At 48.3% G+C, this 16,662-nt stretch overlaps 1 protein-coding gene across 3 annotated transcripts in view; it reads left to right on the forward strand.

The window, feature by feature from the left end:
• LOC123763916 (VWFA and cache domain-containing protein 1) overlaps positions 1 to 16,662 on the forward strand; it is a 135,750-nt gene that overhangs the window by 101,355 nt on the left and 17,733 nt on the right. For all 3 annotated transcript variants that reach the window (XM_069330179.1, XM_069330180.1, XM_069330181.1), the window contains exons 17-18: positions 7,461 to 7,590; positions 7,883 to 8,013. In XM_069330179.1, coding sequence (XP_069186280.1) covers positions 7,461 to 7,590; positions 7,883 to 8,013 — 261 coding nt within the window. The remainder of the gene's footprint in view (positions 1 to 7,460; positions 7,591 to 7,882; positions 8,014 to 16,662) is intronic.

Genomic DNA, 16,662 nt, shown 5'->3' on the forward strand with positions numbered 1-16,662 from the left:
TCATATACGTCAAAATATTTCTAATTTTGTTAGTGTGACAATATGTCACATTCTGGGGTGACAATATTCCCTTCTACCCTAATCTTTAGTGACAGTCATATGATGATGATGATGATTTGTTTATATGTTAAGCAGATGTTTGTTTTTCTGTGGGGGAGCCCCTACGGCTTCCTGGAGCTTATCGGGCTAATGTATGTTATATTAGACCAGGACAGGGGAGCCGGTCGGCCGAGCGGACAGCACGCGGGACTTGTGATCCTGTGGTCCCGGGTTCGATCCTAGGCGCCGGCGAGAAACAATGGGCAGAGTTTCTTTCACCCTATGCCCCTGTTACCTAGCAGTAAAATAGGTACCTGGTGTGTTAGTCAGCTGTCACGGGCTGCTTCCTGGGGGTGGAGGCCTGGTCGAGGACCGGGCCGCAAGGACACTAAAAAAGCCCCGAAATCATCTAAAGATATAACCTCAAGAAGACATTAGCTATTAGCTATGGAGTTAAGGCCCACCAGGGACCAGCGCCAGAACCTGGCCCCTTCAGAGAGGTTTCAGGGAGCAATGGCCCTGGAAAACCCCCTTGTGGTTGGGGTTTTTCCTTATCTGCCATTGACCGGGGTTAGGCACCCAGAAAGGTAAGCATGACAAAACAAACCCCACAGGGTTACAAACTAAAACAAAAAACTGAACAGAGAGGTAGAAACTCCCTACAAGTCCAAGGAAACAAGCAAACTAGCAAACATCACACTTTACTGCCACGCCGCTCATCCGCGCAAACCTCCCCCTCCCCAATAGGGGGAGGGGGAGGAGCCCCGGACCTCACTGCGCGGCTGCCTAGCATCAGTTCGTCAGCTAATGTCAACCGGGACAGACACTTCTCTGGCCTCGGTTTCCTAGGCAGTGTTTGCCTTCGTGGTGTTCACTGCTGTGTTTTTTGTGTTGACCGGTGGCCTGGTGTTCCTCATCAGTACCGGGGCTGCGTGCACTTAGGGGCTTCTTTCCCTAAGCGCCCTGTGAGTACTGCCCTTGCGTGACAGGGTTATCTTCCCTGGGGCGTTCGGGAACCATTCCCGTAGAGGCTCTTGCTGCTCGGCATTTGCCTCGCCCTTGGGGCCAGCTGGGGTTTGGGGGGCCCCCCTTGTTTGGCTTTGGATAGGGACTGGTATTGTACTGATTAAAGCATCAAGGTGTTGCGTGACCTGCTACCTATGCAGTGACCAGGTCCTGTTGCCTTTGGAAAGGTGTACTTCTGTGGGGTTTTCTTTTGTTTTTATTTTCATATGCTTGGTGAGGGTCTGCCTAGTGTGGCTATAGTTCCACTGGTAGTGTTTGGTGGGCCTCTGCTAGGCCTCCGTGATTGTACTGGTCGCAGAGGTTTTCAGTGTTGCATCTTCCCCTTGGTGGTAGCCTGGTTGTTAACCGGTTAGTAACATCTTGCCGAGCTTCCTGTAGCAGTCAGCCTACGGACCCTGGGAAAACCCTATCAGGCTCGGTGGACCATTTGACGTGTCTTCCAGGTTCCATTCCGTCTTGTGCGGGATCATTGGTTGCTGTGCCCTTGTCTCAGGGTGACAGTCGCCACTTTTATCTCCGTCACACTGCCTGTTGGGTGACTGACACCTTGACCCGGAGTCTTGCGAGTTGTGTTCTCTGCTTGTTCTCCAGTACTCTCATGATATCATTACTGTTCAGAGTACAGGCAGTATCCGTGTTGTAAGCTCGGTTTACGTTGCTGCAATGCGCTAGGTTCATTTCCCACTCAGATCCCCCGGGGCCACCCTGTTTTGGTTAGGTGCAGTTCACCCTTTTCCCCTCCCTGTTCCCGGCTCCTGACAGTCTGCGGGTTTTGGGGTCGAGGCGGGGCTTAGTTGGGGCCGAGATTCGGGCAGCTTCGGGAGCTGCCCCGTTTGGGTTGGGGACGGAGGTTTTCAAGCCTGTTCTTCCTGCCAAGGCTTCTGGGCAGCGGCCCTTTCTTTGCTGTCTTTCCCCTGGACTCTTGCATTTCTTTAAGGGCAGAGGGCGTGGAGGACGGCTCTGCCTTGGAGCCTCTGTTGCAGGTTTCCGGGGCTGTGGAGGATGCCTGCTAGCAGTTCTGGGGCTGTTTGCCCCTGCCTGGGGTCTTCTGCTTCTGGGCGGGGTCTTTTGTCCCACTAGTCTGCTTACTTCCCGCATTTGCTGGCTTGTTTTCAGATCTATTGCATCGATCACGGCTCCCTGTTTCTGGTGGCCATTTTCTTTCTGCAGGTTTCCCGCTTAGCCACCCGGGCGGCACTGCAGTTTGTTTACATGTGCCTGGGTGTGGGAGCTTGCATTTTGGGTGAGTTTTTCACCTCTTTTTAGGGGTTTTATCATCCTGTTGCCAATTCTTTGCTTTTTCTGGGGTGTTTTGCCCTTCTTCTGTTCCTCTGGGAACGCTTGGGTGTTGGTTTTTACACCAATTTTTGCGATTTCTGTGTTTGGGTCTGAGCCCAGGTGTTTGGGCTCAGTGTCCCTGTCAGTTTATGCTTGCTACCACACCTTGTCTCCTTGATTTTTGGTCCGTTTTGGCCGTTTTCCTGGGGGTTCTGTCTGAGTGCTGTGCTTTGCCCTTTCTGTGGTGTATGTCCACCAGCAAATGTGGTGGTTTTGGCTCCCCCAGGTTCGATTCCGGGTTCCTTTGGGGTTCTTTGGTTTCGTTCCAAAGGTTTCTTCCTCTTGGGACCCCCTTTGTTGGTTCTGGGGTCTTTATTACTTTGTGTGTGACCCAGTTCTGCCTTGTGGGGTTCCGGGTTCTTCCTGGCATGCAGGCTGATCGTTTGGGTCTTGGCACATGTTGGGGTCGTGCTGGGGCTTTGGGTTTTGTTGTCATGGTGGGCCTTTCGATGCTGTCTTTGTGCTCTCTTGGTGCCTTCTTTGTCTGGCCAGAGTGGTGCTCTCTGCCCACCGGTTGGCGCCTTGTCTTTTTCTTTTCTTTCCTTTATTTTTTTTATTTTTATGATGTGTATATATGTGTGTGTGTGTATGTGTGTAATTACCTAAGTGTAATTACCTAAGTGTAGTTACTGGATGAGAGCTACGCTCGTGGTGTCCCGTCTTCCCAGCACTCTTTGTCATATAACGCTTTGAAACTACTGACGGTCTTGGCCTCCACCACCTTCTCACCTAACTTGTTCCAACCGTCTACCACTCTGTTTGCGAAAGTGAATTTTCTTATATTTCTTCGGCATCTGTGTTTAGCTGGTTTAAATCTATGACCTCTTGTTCTTAAAGTTCCAGGTCTCAGGAAATCTTCCCTGTCGATTTTATCAATTCCTGTTACTATTTTGTATGTAGTGATCATATCACCTCTTTTTCTTCTGTCTTCTAGTTTTGGCATATTTAATGCCTCTAACCTCTCTTCGTAGCTCTTGCCCTTCAGTTCTGGGAGCCACTTAGTAGCATGTCTTTGCACCTTTTCCAGTTTGTTGATGTGCTTCTTAAAACACTTTAACGCAACCGCGCCGTAAATACACGACGGGCTTGGCTAACGGGTTCCGCCACCGCGTCGTAAATAGCCGGCCGATGTAAAAAAAAACATATAAAATCCAATTCTTATTCGATCAACTTGGGGTTAGTATGAAAATGTTTGCCATTAAATTTCTGTTTTCTCTAATAGGCACATGGCCTATTTGGGAAAACGGCATTGTATTGTAACTTAGTGGAGAGACTATTGAGTTGTTGACACAACGAGGGTGTGAGCCCACTTCATACACTCTTGGTGTGGGCCGCGATCATGATTCTACATTTATATGCATATGTCTGTGTAGGGAATTTTATTGTGAGTTCAGTGATATAAAGTATAACGCTGTAGGACTAATGTGGAGCTGACAACAAACAAAAGAGTATGAATATTTTGTTGCTGTTTGGGCGTCACGGCGAGTGATCTACGTTTTATTTATTTCGTGGTGGGATAGCTAATGCTTTGGTGACATGTTATACATATGATCTTGTAGAGAATCTTCTTGCCAACACATTGATACCAAAATGAAATATGTAGCTCGAGAATTGGTGTCAGGAGAGTGAAAAGACTACACACTTTTTGGTGTTTATGCTCAAGAGCCCAAAATGCAGTGCTCATGGGTCCCTGGGCGCATTAAAGTGTTAAGATATGGGCACCACACAACCGCTGCATATTCTAGCTTTGGCCTAACAAAAGTCGTGAACAATTTCTTTTGTATATCGCCATCCATGTATTTAAAAGCAATTCTGAAGTTAAGTGTGGCATAGGTTCCTCGCACAATATTCTTTATGTGGTCCTCAGGTGATAGTTTTCTATCTAGAACCACCCCTAGATCTCTTTCTTTATCAGAATTCTTTAAAGATTTCTTACATAATATATAGGTTGTGTGGGGTCTATGTTCTTCTATTCCACATTCCAAAACATGGCATTTATTAACATTAAATTCCATTTGCCAAGTGGTGCTCCATATACTTATTTTGTCCAGGTCATCTTGAAGGGCATGACAATCATCTAAGTTTCTTATCCTTCCCATTATCTTAGGATCATCAGCAAACATGTTCATATAATTCTGTATACCAACTGGTAGATCATTTATGTAGACAATAAACATCACTGGTGCAAGAACTGAACCCTGTGGTACTCCACTTGTGACATTTCTCCAGTCCGATACATTGCCTCTGATCACTGCCCTCATTTTTCTATCAGTCAGAAAATTTTTCATCCATGTTAGAAGCGTACCTGTCACCCCTCCAATATTTTCCAGTTTCCAGAACAACCTCTTATGTAGAACTCTGTCAAAAGCCTTTTTTAGGTCCAGATAGATGCAGTCAACCCAACCATTTCTTTCCTGTAATATGTGTGTTGTGTGTGTGTACTCACACACACACAACAACGCTTCCCTCCAGAAGCGTTGTTGCGGCTGTGGTCCCGCCTTCGGCTGTTTATGAGGGGGTCCAGGGTCACTCGAGGGTTACTCGAGCAGTTGTGCGGGAATCTGAACTTTGCTGTGCTGGTCTGCCTTCTGGGTCGGGTTTGGCTTCGGCGTCTTTTTGGTTCCTTCGAGGACTCTCTTTCCGCCTCTCTCGGGTTCGTTGGGTTCGTCGTCCGGGATCTTGTGTTGGTGCTGTATCACCTGCTTCCTCTTTGGGGTTTTCGGGATTCTGTGCCTTGGCGCCTTCGCGAGCCTTTGCTCGACGTGTTCACGGATGGGTCATCTCTCGGCTGGGGCTTTGTGAGCAGTGCTCACCAGGCCGGCCGGCTGGCCGGGAATGGTGGGGTCCGTTGGTCCGTCGGGCTCACAGCACGGTTCGGGAGTTCGTGGCTGTCTGGTTTGCGCTTCGGAGGGTTCGGGTCACTCGGGGCTGTACCATCCAGCTCCATCGGACTGTTCTCCAGTGGTTCATTGCCAGAACCACGGGGATTCTCTTAGATCCTTGACCTTTGGGGTTGGTCCCTTCGAGTGGCTCGTCTGTTGGATTCTCGGGGTTTGACTCTTGGTGCGTTTCATGTCTGGGGTGTGTCCTACGTCCTGGCGGATGGCCTGTCTCAGTTTATTCCTCTGTTCACGGATTGGCCGATCGTCGCCACCTTGCTTCGTTGGCTCTGCCGGACGTACAGACTCCTGGACATGGACATATTCGCATCGCCGTGATCTCGCCATATCCCATTCTATGTGGCGCCCTTACCCGCCTGCGAGGCATTCGCGGTGGATGCATTCCGGCAGGACTGATCGAGGTGGAGTTACCTGTTCCTCTTCTCCCGATCCAGCTGTTGCTTCAGGTTCTGGCTCGGTTGGAATCCTTCCCAAGGAGAGTAGTCCTCGTGGCCCCTTGGTGACCAGCCCACCTTTGTTTTCAGACGCTGCTTGATAGGCGTCCGAACCCGGGGCATTTCCCGTGGCTCCACCTCTTTCGGCAGGTTGGACTGGTCTGGTACGTGGCTGGTTCGACATTTTCCTCGGCTCTTCGCATCTGGTCTTTTGACGCGGGTGTATCACGATCTCTTTGGTCATCAGGTGGGTTCGTTGATGGTGTCCCACCTGCGAGCTTCATCTTGGCAACAGAATGACTTTTCCTGGCATTTCTATTCGCCATTTTTTTACTCTTGATAGGTTGTCTTCTCTTTTGCATCATGTTGTGTTGTCTTTTCTTGGTTTTTCACGACTGTTAATTGATGCTTCTAGCTGTCGCCTCGTATCGTGCGGCACTGGCAGAGCTGCTCCGGCTTGCGTTCAAGGTGGACGTCACATCCGCTGCAGTTCAAGATTGTTTTCAAAGGCCATATTTTGTTGGCATTGGCCTCTGCGGGTCGGGTTGGGGAGCTTCCGGCTCTCCTCCGGCACAAGGGTTTCTGCTCTTTTGGTTCTGGTGGTAGGTTTATACGTTTGCAGCCTTTCTCCGTCCTTCTGACGACGGCCGAGTTGGCTGCTTTCCGGAGGGGTCCTTGGGTTATTGATGCTTGGTTCGGCCGGGGGTGTCTCATGTGTTGTGTCCAGTTGCAGCTCTTCGCTGTTACCTGCGTGCCGTGGCTGGGGATGTGCTTTGGGTTGAACCGGTTCCCCCCTCATTTCCTGTTAAGGTGCTCAGGTCTCCCAGGTCGTCCGCAGGGTTCTTAAGTCTACCAGCCTGTGGTCTGTCCTTGCGCCTGTGCCGTTCGGACGTTTGCAGCTTTCACTGCTGTGTTTGGTGACGTCTTTGGCTCATTTCGGGCGTGGGGATTTTGGGGTCGCGCAGGTTCTTTGGCTGCCCGTTATTTTGTCAGTGTGTTTGCTCCTGTGTGTTCTTGTGTTGCTTTGGGTTGCAGGTTGCTGTCTATTGTCTTGACTTAGCATTGCGGAGTTTGTGGCAGCAGCCTCCCAGGTCAGCCCTTTCTTTTCCTTCTCTTTGGGCATGTAGCTCCAGGGAGCCATAGGGGCTCCCCACAGAAAACCAGCGTTGAATGTAATGAGACCCCATTTACTGGGTGAGTCCCGAAGATTCCCTGGCAACCCCTCCCTCCTACTGGTCGGCGGTTTTTCACATTGGTTGAAGTTTAGCTTCCGAACTGGTGCTAGGCAGCCAACGCGGTGAGGTCCAGGGGCCCCCCTCTCCCTCTTGGGAATGAGAAGGCTGTGTGGACGAGCGGCGAGGCATTAAAGTGTGATGTTTGCTTATTTCCTTGGGATTGTAGGGAGTATCTTGGGAGTATTTCTGTTTTTTTGTTTTAGTTTCTTACCATGTGAGGTTTGTTTTGTTATGCCTACCTTTCTGAGTGCCTAACCTCGGTCGATGGCAGATAAGGAAAACCCCCAACCACAAAGGGGTTTTCCAGGGTCATTTCTCCCTGAAACCTCTCTGAAAGGGCCAAGTTCTGGCGCTGGTCCCTGGTAGGTCTGAACTCCATAGCTAATGTCCTAGTCTAATATAACATACATTAGCCCGATAAGCTCCAGGAAGCCTCCGGGGCTCACTCAGAAAATGGCGCTTCATTACATTCAACATTGGTTTTTTAGGGGCGGTCAGCTGCTATGCACTCTCCTGCTGATCCAGTGGTGGCTGTGCTGGCAGCAGACTTTACTCTTGGCTATTGGTACAAGTTACTACTTGACCTTGACCCTTCTTGCTGCAATTATGGTGCTCCTGGTAAGTAATTATCATGCTTAATTGGGAAGTTTTTATTTTTTATTTAATTAAGTATTGATTAAGAAAAGTTATTGAACAAGTTATAATACATATAATTTGAGATACTGTATATGTACAGTTAAAAATGTGCATTTGCAGTAGCATGCAACAAACATATTTTAATTTTGCCTTGTATTAGCAGTATGTTCACACTGTTCCTCACTTTTTTTTTTTATGGACACTGTAATATAATTAATTGTAGAAAATACCTGAAAGTCTTGTGTTATTATAAATGCAGTTTTCTCTGCTTTAGAGGGTAAAACGAGTAACATGCGGTGTTTCCTGATGAACAATGAAGGCTACCTGGTGGCACATCCGTCCATGTTGGCACCTTCGGCGTCTTCTAACCTTGGCTCGGACATTCCACCACATATCACGCACCAGGTGGGATTACATAATAAAGAAACAACTCTTGGTCACTCAGTAGGCACTATTTATTTTGAATAAAAGAACCTGAACCTATCTGTATCTTTATCCTTAACCAAATGAACTGGAACAAGTGCATCACATCATACTGGCAGCCAAATTTAATTTATTCATCTTTGACTCACATTTAGTGAGAAATAGCAGATTATGAGGTGCATGGGATAAGAGTAAGCCCATCCTCCGGATATGGGGGAGGTAAATGTAACGGCACAAGTAAGTGTAATTATGTACTATTCCTAGCAGTTAGGAATTGTACTTATTACACTTAGTATTAAACCATACTGTCAAATAATCGCCAGAATCGCACCAAAATATTGTGAATATTTGAGTTTACCTGAAAAGCTGAATAGAAATCCATGACCTAACCTAACCTTTTTAGTGTATGAGGACAAACATTTTATTGCTTCTTAATTACAATTAGTACTTAACCTATAGCTATATTGATATTACAGTTTTATAAAACTAATAAAACAAAACTAAAATATTCCAATAAATTATAAAGTAGCTCAGGATATTTCCAAATTTTGTATAAAATCTCTATTGTTTAATAAAACTGAAAAATAAATTCTTTATATTTAAAACTTGTGTATATAGACTTGAACATGAAAACTTCATCCTTAAATTTTGAGTGTTTTAACAAAAAACGAGGAGAATATATGGGGAAAGTAAATTTAACGGTACAAGTAAGTGTAATTATGTATTATTCCTAGCAGTCAGGAATTGTATCTATTACACTTAGTATTAAACCGTACTGTCAATTCGGAGGATGCGTCGAGCTCATCATATCTGTTTGCAATGTTCACATGTCATTGAGAACTCTCCCTTCACTCGGTCTTAAATTTCCTCACAAGTTTGCCTCTCTTGCCAGCCCCATCTTCCAGTCATAATTTCATTCATGTGAATTTCAGCTTTCATCGTATCACGTATGTTTGGCAAATTATTAGGTAAGAACATAATTCTTCTTACTGTGCTTTCATCTTGGTTTATATAATAATAATAATTTATGATGTATTATAACATTGAGTTTTATAGTTATGGTATTGTAACATACTGCACTGCACTACCCCCTAAGTTGGATTAGAGGCATAGTAATATGAAGGGAAACAGGATTATCACAGATGACGTTTACCTTAAACTGTGCAAAACAGCATATGATGTGTGACATTGAAGGGGGTATAATTCGAAAAATATTCAAATTATGTAAAAATGACTTAAAAATGTTAAACAAATCTCCAACTTATTGACTTCAGCTTCGTGAAACTTTCATCAAAATATTTTCAGAAATTGATTTTAGACGAATATATATATAAAAAAAGAACGTTTTGTTGATAAAGAGAACAGCTATTAATTAACTGTAACTGATGGATAATGCAATAATAAAAAGAGATGCAAGCACCTGTCCGATGCACAAAGAAGAAGAACAATAGTAGTAAGAAGTGTCCACAAAGTGGATATACAGCTTGTGCCTTTATAGCATTGGTGAGTAATACATAATAACACAAATAATAATGAGTATGTATGTATGTTATTATGCTCTATTTTGTTATATGTCATATAAATACATTGCCCAATGTTATTATCAGTTTCAACAACTGTTATTATCAGTTTCAACAATGTCCAAAAAATATTTTTTCTGTGGGGAGCCCCTACGGCTCCCTGGAGCTTATCGGGCTAATGTATGTTATATTAGACCGCCACATTAGCTAAGGAGTTCAGACCTACCAGGGACCAGCGCCAGAACCTGGCCCCTTCAGAGAGGTTTCAGGGAGCAATGGCCCTGGAAAACCCCCTTGTGGTTGGGGTTTTCCTTATCTGCCATCGACCGGGGTTAGGCACCCAGAAAGGTAGGCATAACAAAACAAACACCACATGGTAAAAAATTAAAACAAAAAACCGAACAGAGAGGTAGAAACTCCCTACAATCCCAAGGAAACAAGCAAACATCACACTTTACTGGCGAGCCGATCGTCCGCACAGCCCTCCCCGCCCCGAGATGAAGAGGGGGGGAGCCCCAGAACTACCATGCCGGCTGCCTAGCATCAGTTCGTAAGCTAATGTCAACCGGGATAGACGCTTCTCTGGCCTCAGTTTCCTAGGCGGTGTTTGCCTTGTGTGGCGTTCACTGCCGTGTGTTGTGCGGTGGCCAGGAGTACCTCATCAGTGCCAGGGCTGCATGCGCTTAGTGGCTTACTTCCCTATGCGCCCTGTGAGTACTGCCCTTGCGTAACAGGGTTATCTTCCCTGGGGCGTTCGGGAACCATTCCCGTAGAGGTTCTTGCTGCTTGGCATTTGCCTCACCCTTGGGGCCAGCTGGGGCTTGGGGCAATTGTTTGGCCCTGGGAAGGGACTGGTATTGTGCTGGTTAGGGCGTCAAGGTGTTGCGCGACGTGCCACCTAAGCGGCGACCGGTTCCTGTTGCCTATGGTGACGGTGTACTTTTACAGGGTTTTTCTTTTGTTTTTGTTTTTTCATTTGCCTGGTGGGGGTCTGCCTAGTGTGGCTATAGTTCCACTGGTAGTGTTTGGTGGCCCTCTGCTAGGCCCCCGTGATTGTACACGTCGCAGGGGTTTTCAGTGTTGTCCTCTACCCTCTTGTTATTTTTGGGATTCTTAACCGGTAAGCAACACCTTGCCCGGGCTTCCCGTAGCAGTCAGCCTACGGGCCCTGGAAACCCCTGTCAGGGCTCAGTGGACCACTGAATGTGCCTTCTGGGTTCCAACCCGTCTTGTACGGGATCATTGGTTGCTGTGCCCTTGTCTCCGGGTGACAATTGCCCTTTTTACCTCTGTCATGTTGCCTGTTGGGTCACTGACACCTTGACCCGGAGTCTTGCGAGAGATATTCTCTGCTTGTTCTCCAGTACTCTCCTGATGTTAGTACTGTTCAGAGTACTGGCAGCATCCGTGTTGCAAGCTAGGTTAGGTTGCTGCAACACGCTAGGTTGGTTTCCCACTCAGATGCCCTGGGGCCGACCCGTTTTGGTTAGGTGCTGTTCACCCCTTTCCCTCCCTGTTTCCGGCTCCGGACCGTCTGCGGGCTTCGGGGGCGGGGCGGGGTTTAGTTGGGGCCGAGATTCGGGCAGTTTTTGGAGGCTGCCCCGTTCGGGTTGGGGACGGAGGTTTTCGAGCCTGTTCCTCCTGTTAAGGCTTCTGGGTCTTACCATCGGCCCTTTCTTGCTGCCTTTCCAATGGACTCTTCCTTTTCTTTAAGGATGGAGGGCTTGGAGGACGGCTCTGCCCTGGGGCCTCTGTTGCGGGTTCCCGGGGCTGTGGGGGATGACTGCAAGCAGTTCTGGGGCGCTTTGCCCCTGCCTGTGTTTTCTGCTGTTGGGCGGAGTTTTTCGCTCATCCAGTCTGCTTGCTTCTCACTTTCGCTTGCATGTTTTCGTGTCTTTTGCATCAAGCACAGCTCTCTGTTCTGGTGGCCATTTTCTTCTGCCGGTTTCCCAGCGTGGCCACCAGGGTGGTGTTTCGGTTAGTTTACATGCACCTGGGTGTGCGAGCGAGCGTCTTAGGTGAGTTTTTCACCTTTTTCAGGGGTTTAATTCTGCTGCTGTCATTTTTTTGCTTTTCTGGTGTTTTCTGCCCGTTTTCTGCTCCTCTGGGAACGTTTGAGTGTTGATTTTACACCGGGTTTTCCATTTTGTCTGTTTTAAGTCTGGGCCCCTAGGGCTTGGGCTCAGTGTCCCTGTCTGTTATGCTTGCTCCACACCTTGTCCCTTGGTTTTCGGTCTGTTTTTGACCGTTTCCCTGGGGGTTCTGTCTGGCGGCTGTGCTTTGCTTTTCTGTGGTGTCTCTACGCCGGCAAATGTGGTGGTTTGGGCTCCCCCTGGTTCGATACCGGGTTCCTTTGGGTTCTTTGGTTTTGTTCCGGAGGTTTCTTCCTCTTGGGCCCTCTTTGTGGGTTCTGGGGCTTTGTTTCCTCGTGTGTGACCCGGTTCTGCCTTCTGGGGATCCGGGGTCTTCCTGGCTTGCAAACTGATCTTTTTTTGTCTTGGCACGTGTTGTGGTTGTGCTGGGATCTTTGAGGTTTTGTCGAGGTGGGCCTTTTGATGCAATTTTGTGCCTTCTTCGCCTGGCCGGTGTGGTGCTCTCTGCCCACTGGTCGGCGGCTTGTAATTTTCTTTTCATGTGTATGTGTGTGTGTAATTACACAGTGGTAATTACACTGTGTAATTACCTAAGTGTAGTTACAGGATGAGAGCTACGCTCGTTGTGTCCCGTCTTCCAAGCACTCTTTTTCATATAACGCTTTGAAACTACTGACGGTCTTGGCCTCCACCACCTTCTCACTTCACTTGTTCCAATCGTCTACCACTCTGTTTGCGAAAGTGAATTTTCTTATATTTCTTCGGCATCTGTGTTTAGCTAGTTTAAATCTTTGACCTCTTGTTCTTAAAGTTCCAGGTCTCAGGAAATCTTCCCTATCGATTTTATCAATTCCTGTTACTATTTTGTATGTAGTGATCATATCACCTCTTTTTCTTCTGTCTTCTAATTCTGGCATATTTAATGCCTCTAACCTCTCCTCGTAGCTCTTGCCCTTCAGTTCTGGGAGCCACTTAGTAGCATGTCTTTGCACCTTTTCCAGTTTGTTGATGTGCTTCTTAAGATATGGGCACCACACAACCGCTGCATATTCTAGCTTTGGCCTAACAAAAGTTGTGAACAATTTCTTTAGTATATCGCCATCCATGTATTTAAAAGCAATTCTGAAGTTAGAGAGCATGGCATAGGCTCCTCTCACAATATTCTTTATGTGGTCCTCAGGTGATAGTTTTCTATCTAGAACCACCCCTAGATCTCTTTCTTTATCAGAATTCTTTAAAGATTTCTCATATAATATATAGGTTGTGTGAGGTCTATGTTCTCCCATTCCGCATTCCATAACAAAGCATTTATTAACATTAAATTCCATTTGCCAAGTGGTGCTCCATATACTTATTTTTGTCCAGGTCATCTTGAAGGGCATGACAATCATCTATATAATAGATGATTGTCAGATTATATATAATAAAATTGAATATTGAAAACTTCCGATTTTGAAATCAGCTGCAAAAACAAAAATATCCCCACCTGTTCATTTGGTGTTATTATGCTCTCAGAATAGCATATGATCTTCATTTTTATATATTTAGAATATAACTCAGTATAGTTTACTGTAAAAAAAACCAGCGTTGAATGTAATGAAATGCCATTTTCTGGGTGAGACCCAGAGGCTCCCTGGAGCTTATCGGGCTAATGTATGTTATAAACACCGGGACATTAGCTAAGGAGTTCAGACCTACCAGGGACCAGCGCCAGAACCTGGCCCCTTCAGAGAGGTTTCAGGGAGCAATGGCCCTGGAAAACCCCTTTGTGGTTGGGGATTTCCTTATCTGCCATCGACCGGGGTTAGGCACCCAGAAAGGTAGGCATAACAAAACAAACCCCACATGGTAAAAAACTAAAACAAAAAACTGAACAGAGAGGTAGAAACTCCCTACAATCCCAAGCAAACATCACACTTTACAAACGCACCGATCATCCACGCAGCCCTCCCTGCTCCGAGAGGGGGAGGGCGGAACCCCGGACCTACCGCGCCGGCTGCCAAGCTTTAGTTCGGAAGCTAAGCTTCAACCAACGTGAAAAAACCGCTGACCAGTGGGAGGGAGGGTTGCTAGGGAGCCTCCAGGGCTCACCCAGAAAATGGCATTTCATTACATTCAACACTGGTTTTCTGTGGGGAGCCCCTACGGCTCCCTGGAGCTTCATACCCAAAGAGAAGGAAAAGAAAGGGCTAACCCGGGAGGCGGCCGCCACAAACTCCGCAACGCGCATGAAGGATGGGCGGCCAAGAACCTGTGCGACCCTCAAATCCCTGCGCCCGAAAAGAGCCCTAGAAGTCACCAACACAGTAGCAAAAGCTGCAAATGTCAGAACAGCACGGGCGCAAAGACAGACCGCAGGCTGGAAGACTGAAAAACTCTGCAGGCGACCTGGAAGACCCGAGCCCTGAAAAAAGGGAACGAGGGGAACTGGATCAAACCAAAGCACATCCCCAGACATGGTACGCAGGTAACGGCAAAAAGCGCAACCGGACAACACAGGACGCACCCCTGGCCAAACCAATCAAGCATCAATAACCCAAGAACCCCTCCGGAAAGCAACCATCTCGATCGTCGCCAGAAGGACGGAGAAAAGCTGCAAACATACAAACCTACCACCAGTACCAAAGAGCAGAAACCTGAACCGAAGGGGCTACCAAAAACTGAGGAGAAGATAAAAAGGCACCCTAATCAAGGACCAGGATGGCTTAGGCGACGCATGAGCAGGCCGGAGGTGAAACAAAACACGAGATAGCGTACGAAACGGGGCAGATGTGACATTCCACCCCGAATGCAAGCCGGAGCGGCTCGGCCAGCGCCGCACAAAATGAGGCGACAGTAAGAAACATCAAATAACTGTAGTCCTGAAAACCCAAGAGAGGACAAGACAACCCGATGCGAATAAGAAGACAACCTACGAAGAGCAAGAAAAGGTGCATAGAAACACCAGGAACGTCATACTGTCGCCGAGACGAAGCTCGCAGGTGAGACACTGTCAACAAAGCCACCTTATCACCACAGAGATGGTGATACCCGTGTCAAAAAACCAGACGCGAAAAGCCGAGGAGAAGGCCAAACCAGTCACGTACAGGACAGATCCGACCTGTCGAAAGAGGCGGAACCGCGGTAAAATGCCCCGGGTTCTGACACCTATCAAGCAGCGTCTGAAAATAAAGCTTGGCCGGCCACCAAGGGACCATAAGGACTACTCTCGTGGGAATCTGCTCCAACCGAGCCAGAACCCGAAGCAACAGCTGGACTGGGAGAAGAGGAACAGGTACCCCTACCTCAACTAGTCCTGCCGAAAGGCATCCACCGTGAACGCCTCGCAGGCGGGTAAGGGCGCCACATAAAATGGGCGATAACTAGACCATGCCGACTCGAAGATGTCCATGGCCAGGAGTCCATACGTCCGACAGAGCCAACGAAACAAGTCGGAGACGACTGGCCAATACGCGAACAGAGGAATGAATCGAGACAGCTGTCCACCAGGACGCAGGACGCAGGACACACCCCGGACATGAACCTCACGGTTAGCCAAACCCCGAGAATACAGTAAACAAGCCACTATAAGGGACCAACCCCAAAGGTCAAACACCTAAGAGAAACCCTGTGGTTCCGGCAAAGAACCGCCAGAGAACAGTCCGAATGGAGCTGAATGGTAGAGCACCGAGTGACCCAAACCCTCTGAAGCGCAAACCAGACAGCCACGAACTCCCGAACCGTGCTGTGAGCCCGACAGATGGATAGACCCCACCATCCCGGCCGACCTGGTGAGCACTGGTCACAAAACCCCAGCCGAGAGACAACCCGTCCGTGAACACATAGAGCGAAGGCTCGGGGAGGTGCCAAGGCATGGAACCCCGAAAACCCCAAAGAGGAAGCTGGTGACGCAGCACCAACATAAGATCTCTGGAGGACGAACCCAACGATTGCAAGAGAGGTGGAAGGGGAGTCTCCGAAGGTACCAAACAGACGCCGAAGCCAAACCTGACCCCGCGGGCAGACCAGCACGTCGAAGTTCAGACTCCTGCACGACTGCTCGAGCAACCGCCGAGCAACCCGGGACCCCCCTCATGAACAGCCGAAGGTGGGACCACAGCCGCAGCAACACTTCTGGAGGGAAAGACAAGGAGCGGCCCAAGAGCCCTAAACAAGGCCCAGCCAGGTCCAGACCTGGGACGGAAACAGATGAAATGGCCTCCAGATCACCAGGAAACTCGGCGATCTAGAAAGAACCACACCCCTGGCGAGCAGACAAGCAGACCGACTGGGAGCCCACACCAGCCAGTCATCGAGGTAGGCCGGACACCGAATCCCAAGCAGACTCAGACAGGGCACCAAGATCCAGTAAAGATGCAAAAATACACCAAGTGCCAATTACAAAATAGGGAAGGCAACAAAAGCGGCAAGCCTGAAGCCCCACCACCAACTGGGCCAGTCTCGGAAAACTGGAGAGGAACGTGCCAAGAATTGACCTGGAGGTTCAGGGCCACCATCCAGGCACCCAGCCCCAACAGAAGCTGGACAGGAGACAACAGTCCTCTGATGAGGGCATAGAATCCAGGGCGCAGACTGAAGAAATCCAGAAGAACCGCAGATTCGACAGGCCCATGTCTGCAAAGAGCAGACGGGAACCCCAGATGAATGGGGCGGAACAACTACGTCCAACACATCCACTAAGATGACATGACGAAGCGCACGGGAAGAAGCCCACCCCGCCAGCCCTGAACCCCCCAAAGGGGGAAGAAGCCGTCCACCGCCGCCCTCAGAGGTCGGAAGACAACCAAAAGCGACCACTAACTGCGGGACCATGCGAGAGTCAACACAGCAAGCTGCTCCCCCAGCACCCTGTCAACAGAGAAGAGAACAGAGCCCCTTCCGGAAGAAAAAGTATACATACACATATATACACATCATGCATATACACATACATATACACATACACACAAGGTATGTTACACACACGTGTGTATGCATATACACATGTGCACACACAGTGTACACATGTACATGTGTAC

This window comes from Procambarus clarkii, chromosome 23 (assembly GCF_040958095.1).
Source record: "Procambarus clarkii isolate CNS0578487 chromosome 23, FALCON_Pclarkii_2.0, whole genome shotgun sequence".
Classification (NCBI taxonomy): Eukaryota; Metazoa; Arthropoda; class Malacostraca; order Decapoda; family Cambaridae; genus Procambarus; species Procambarus clarkii.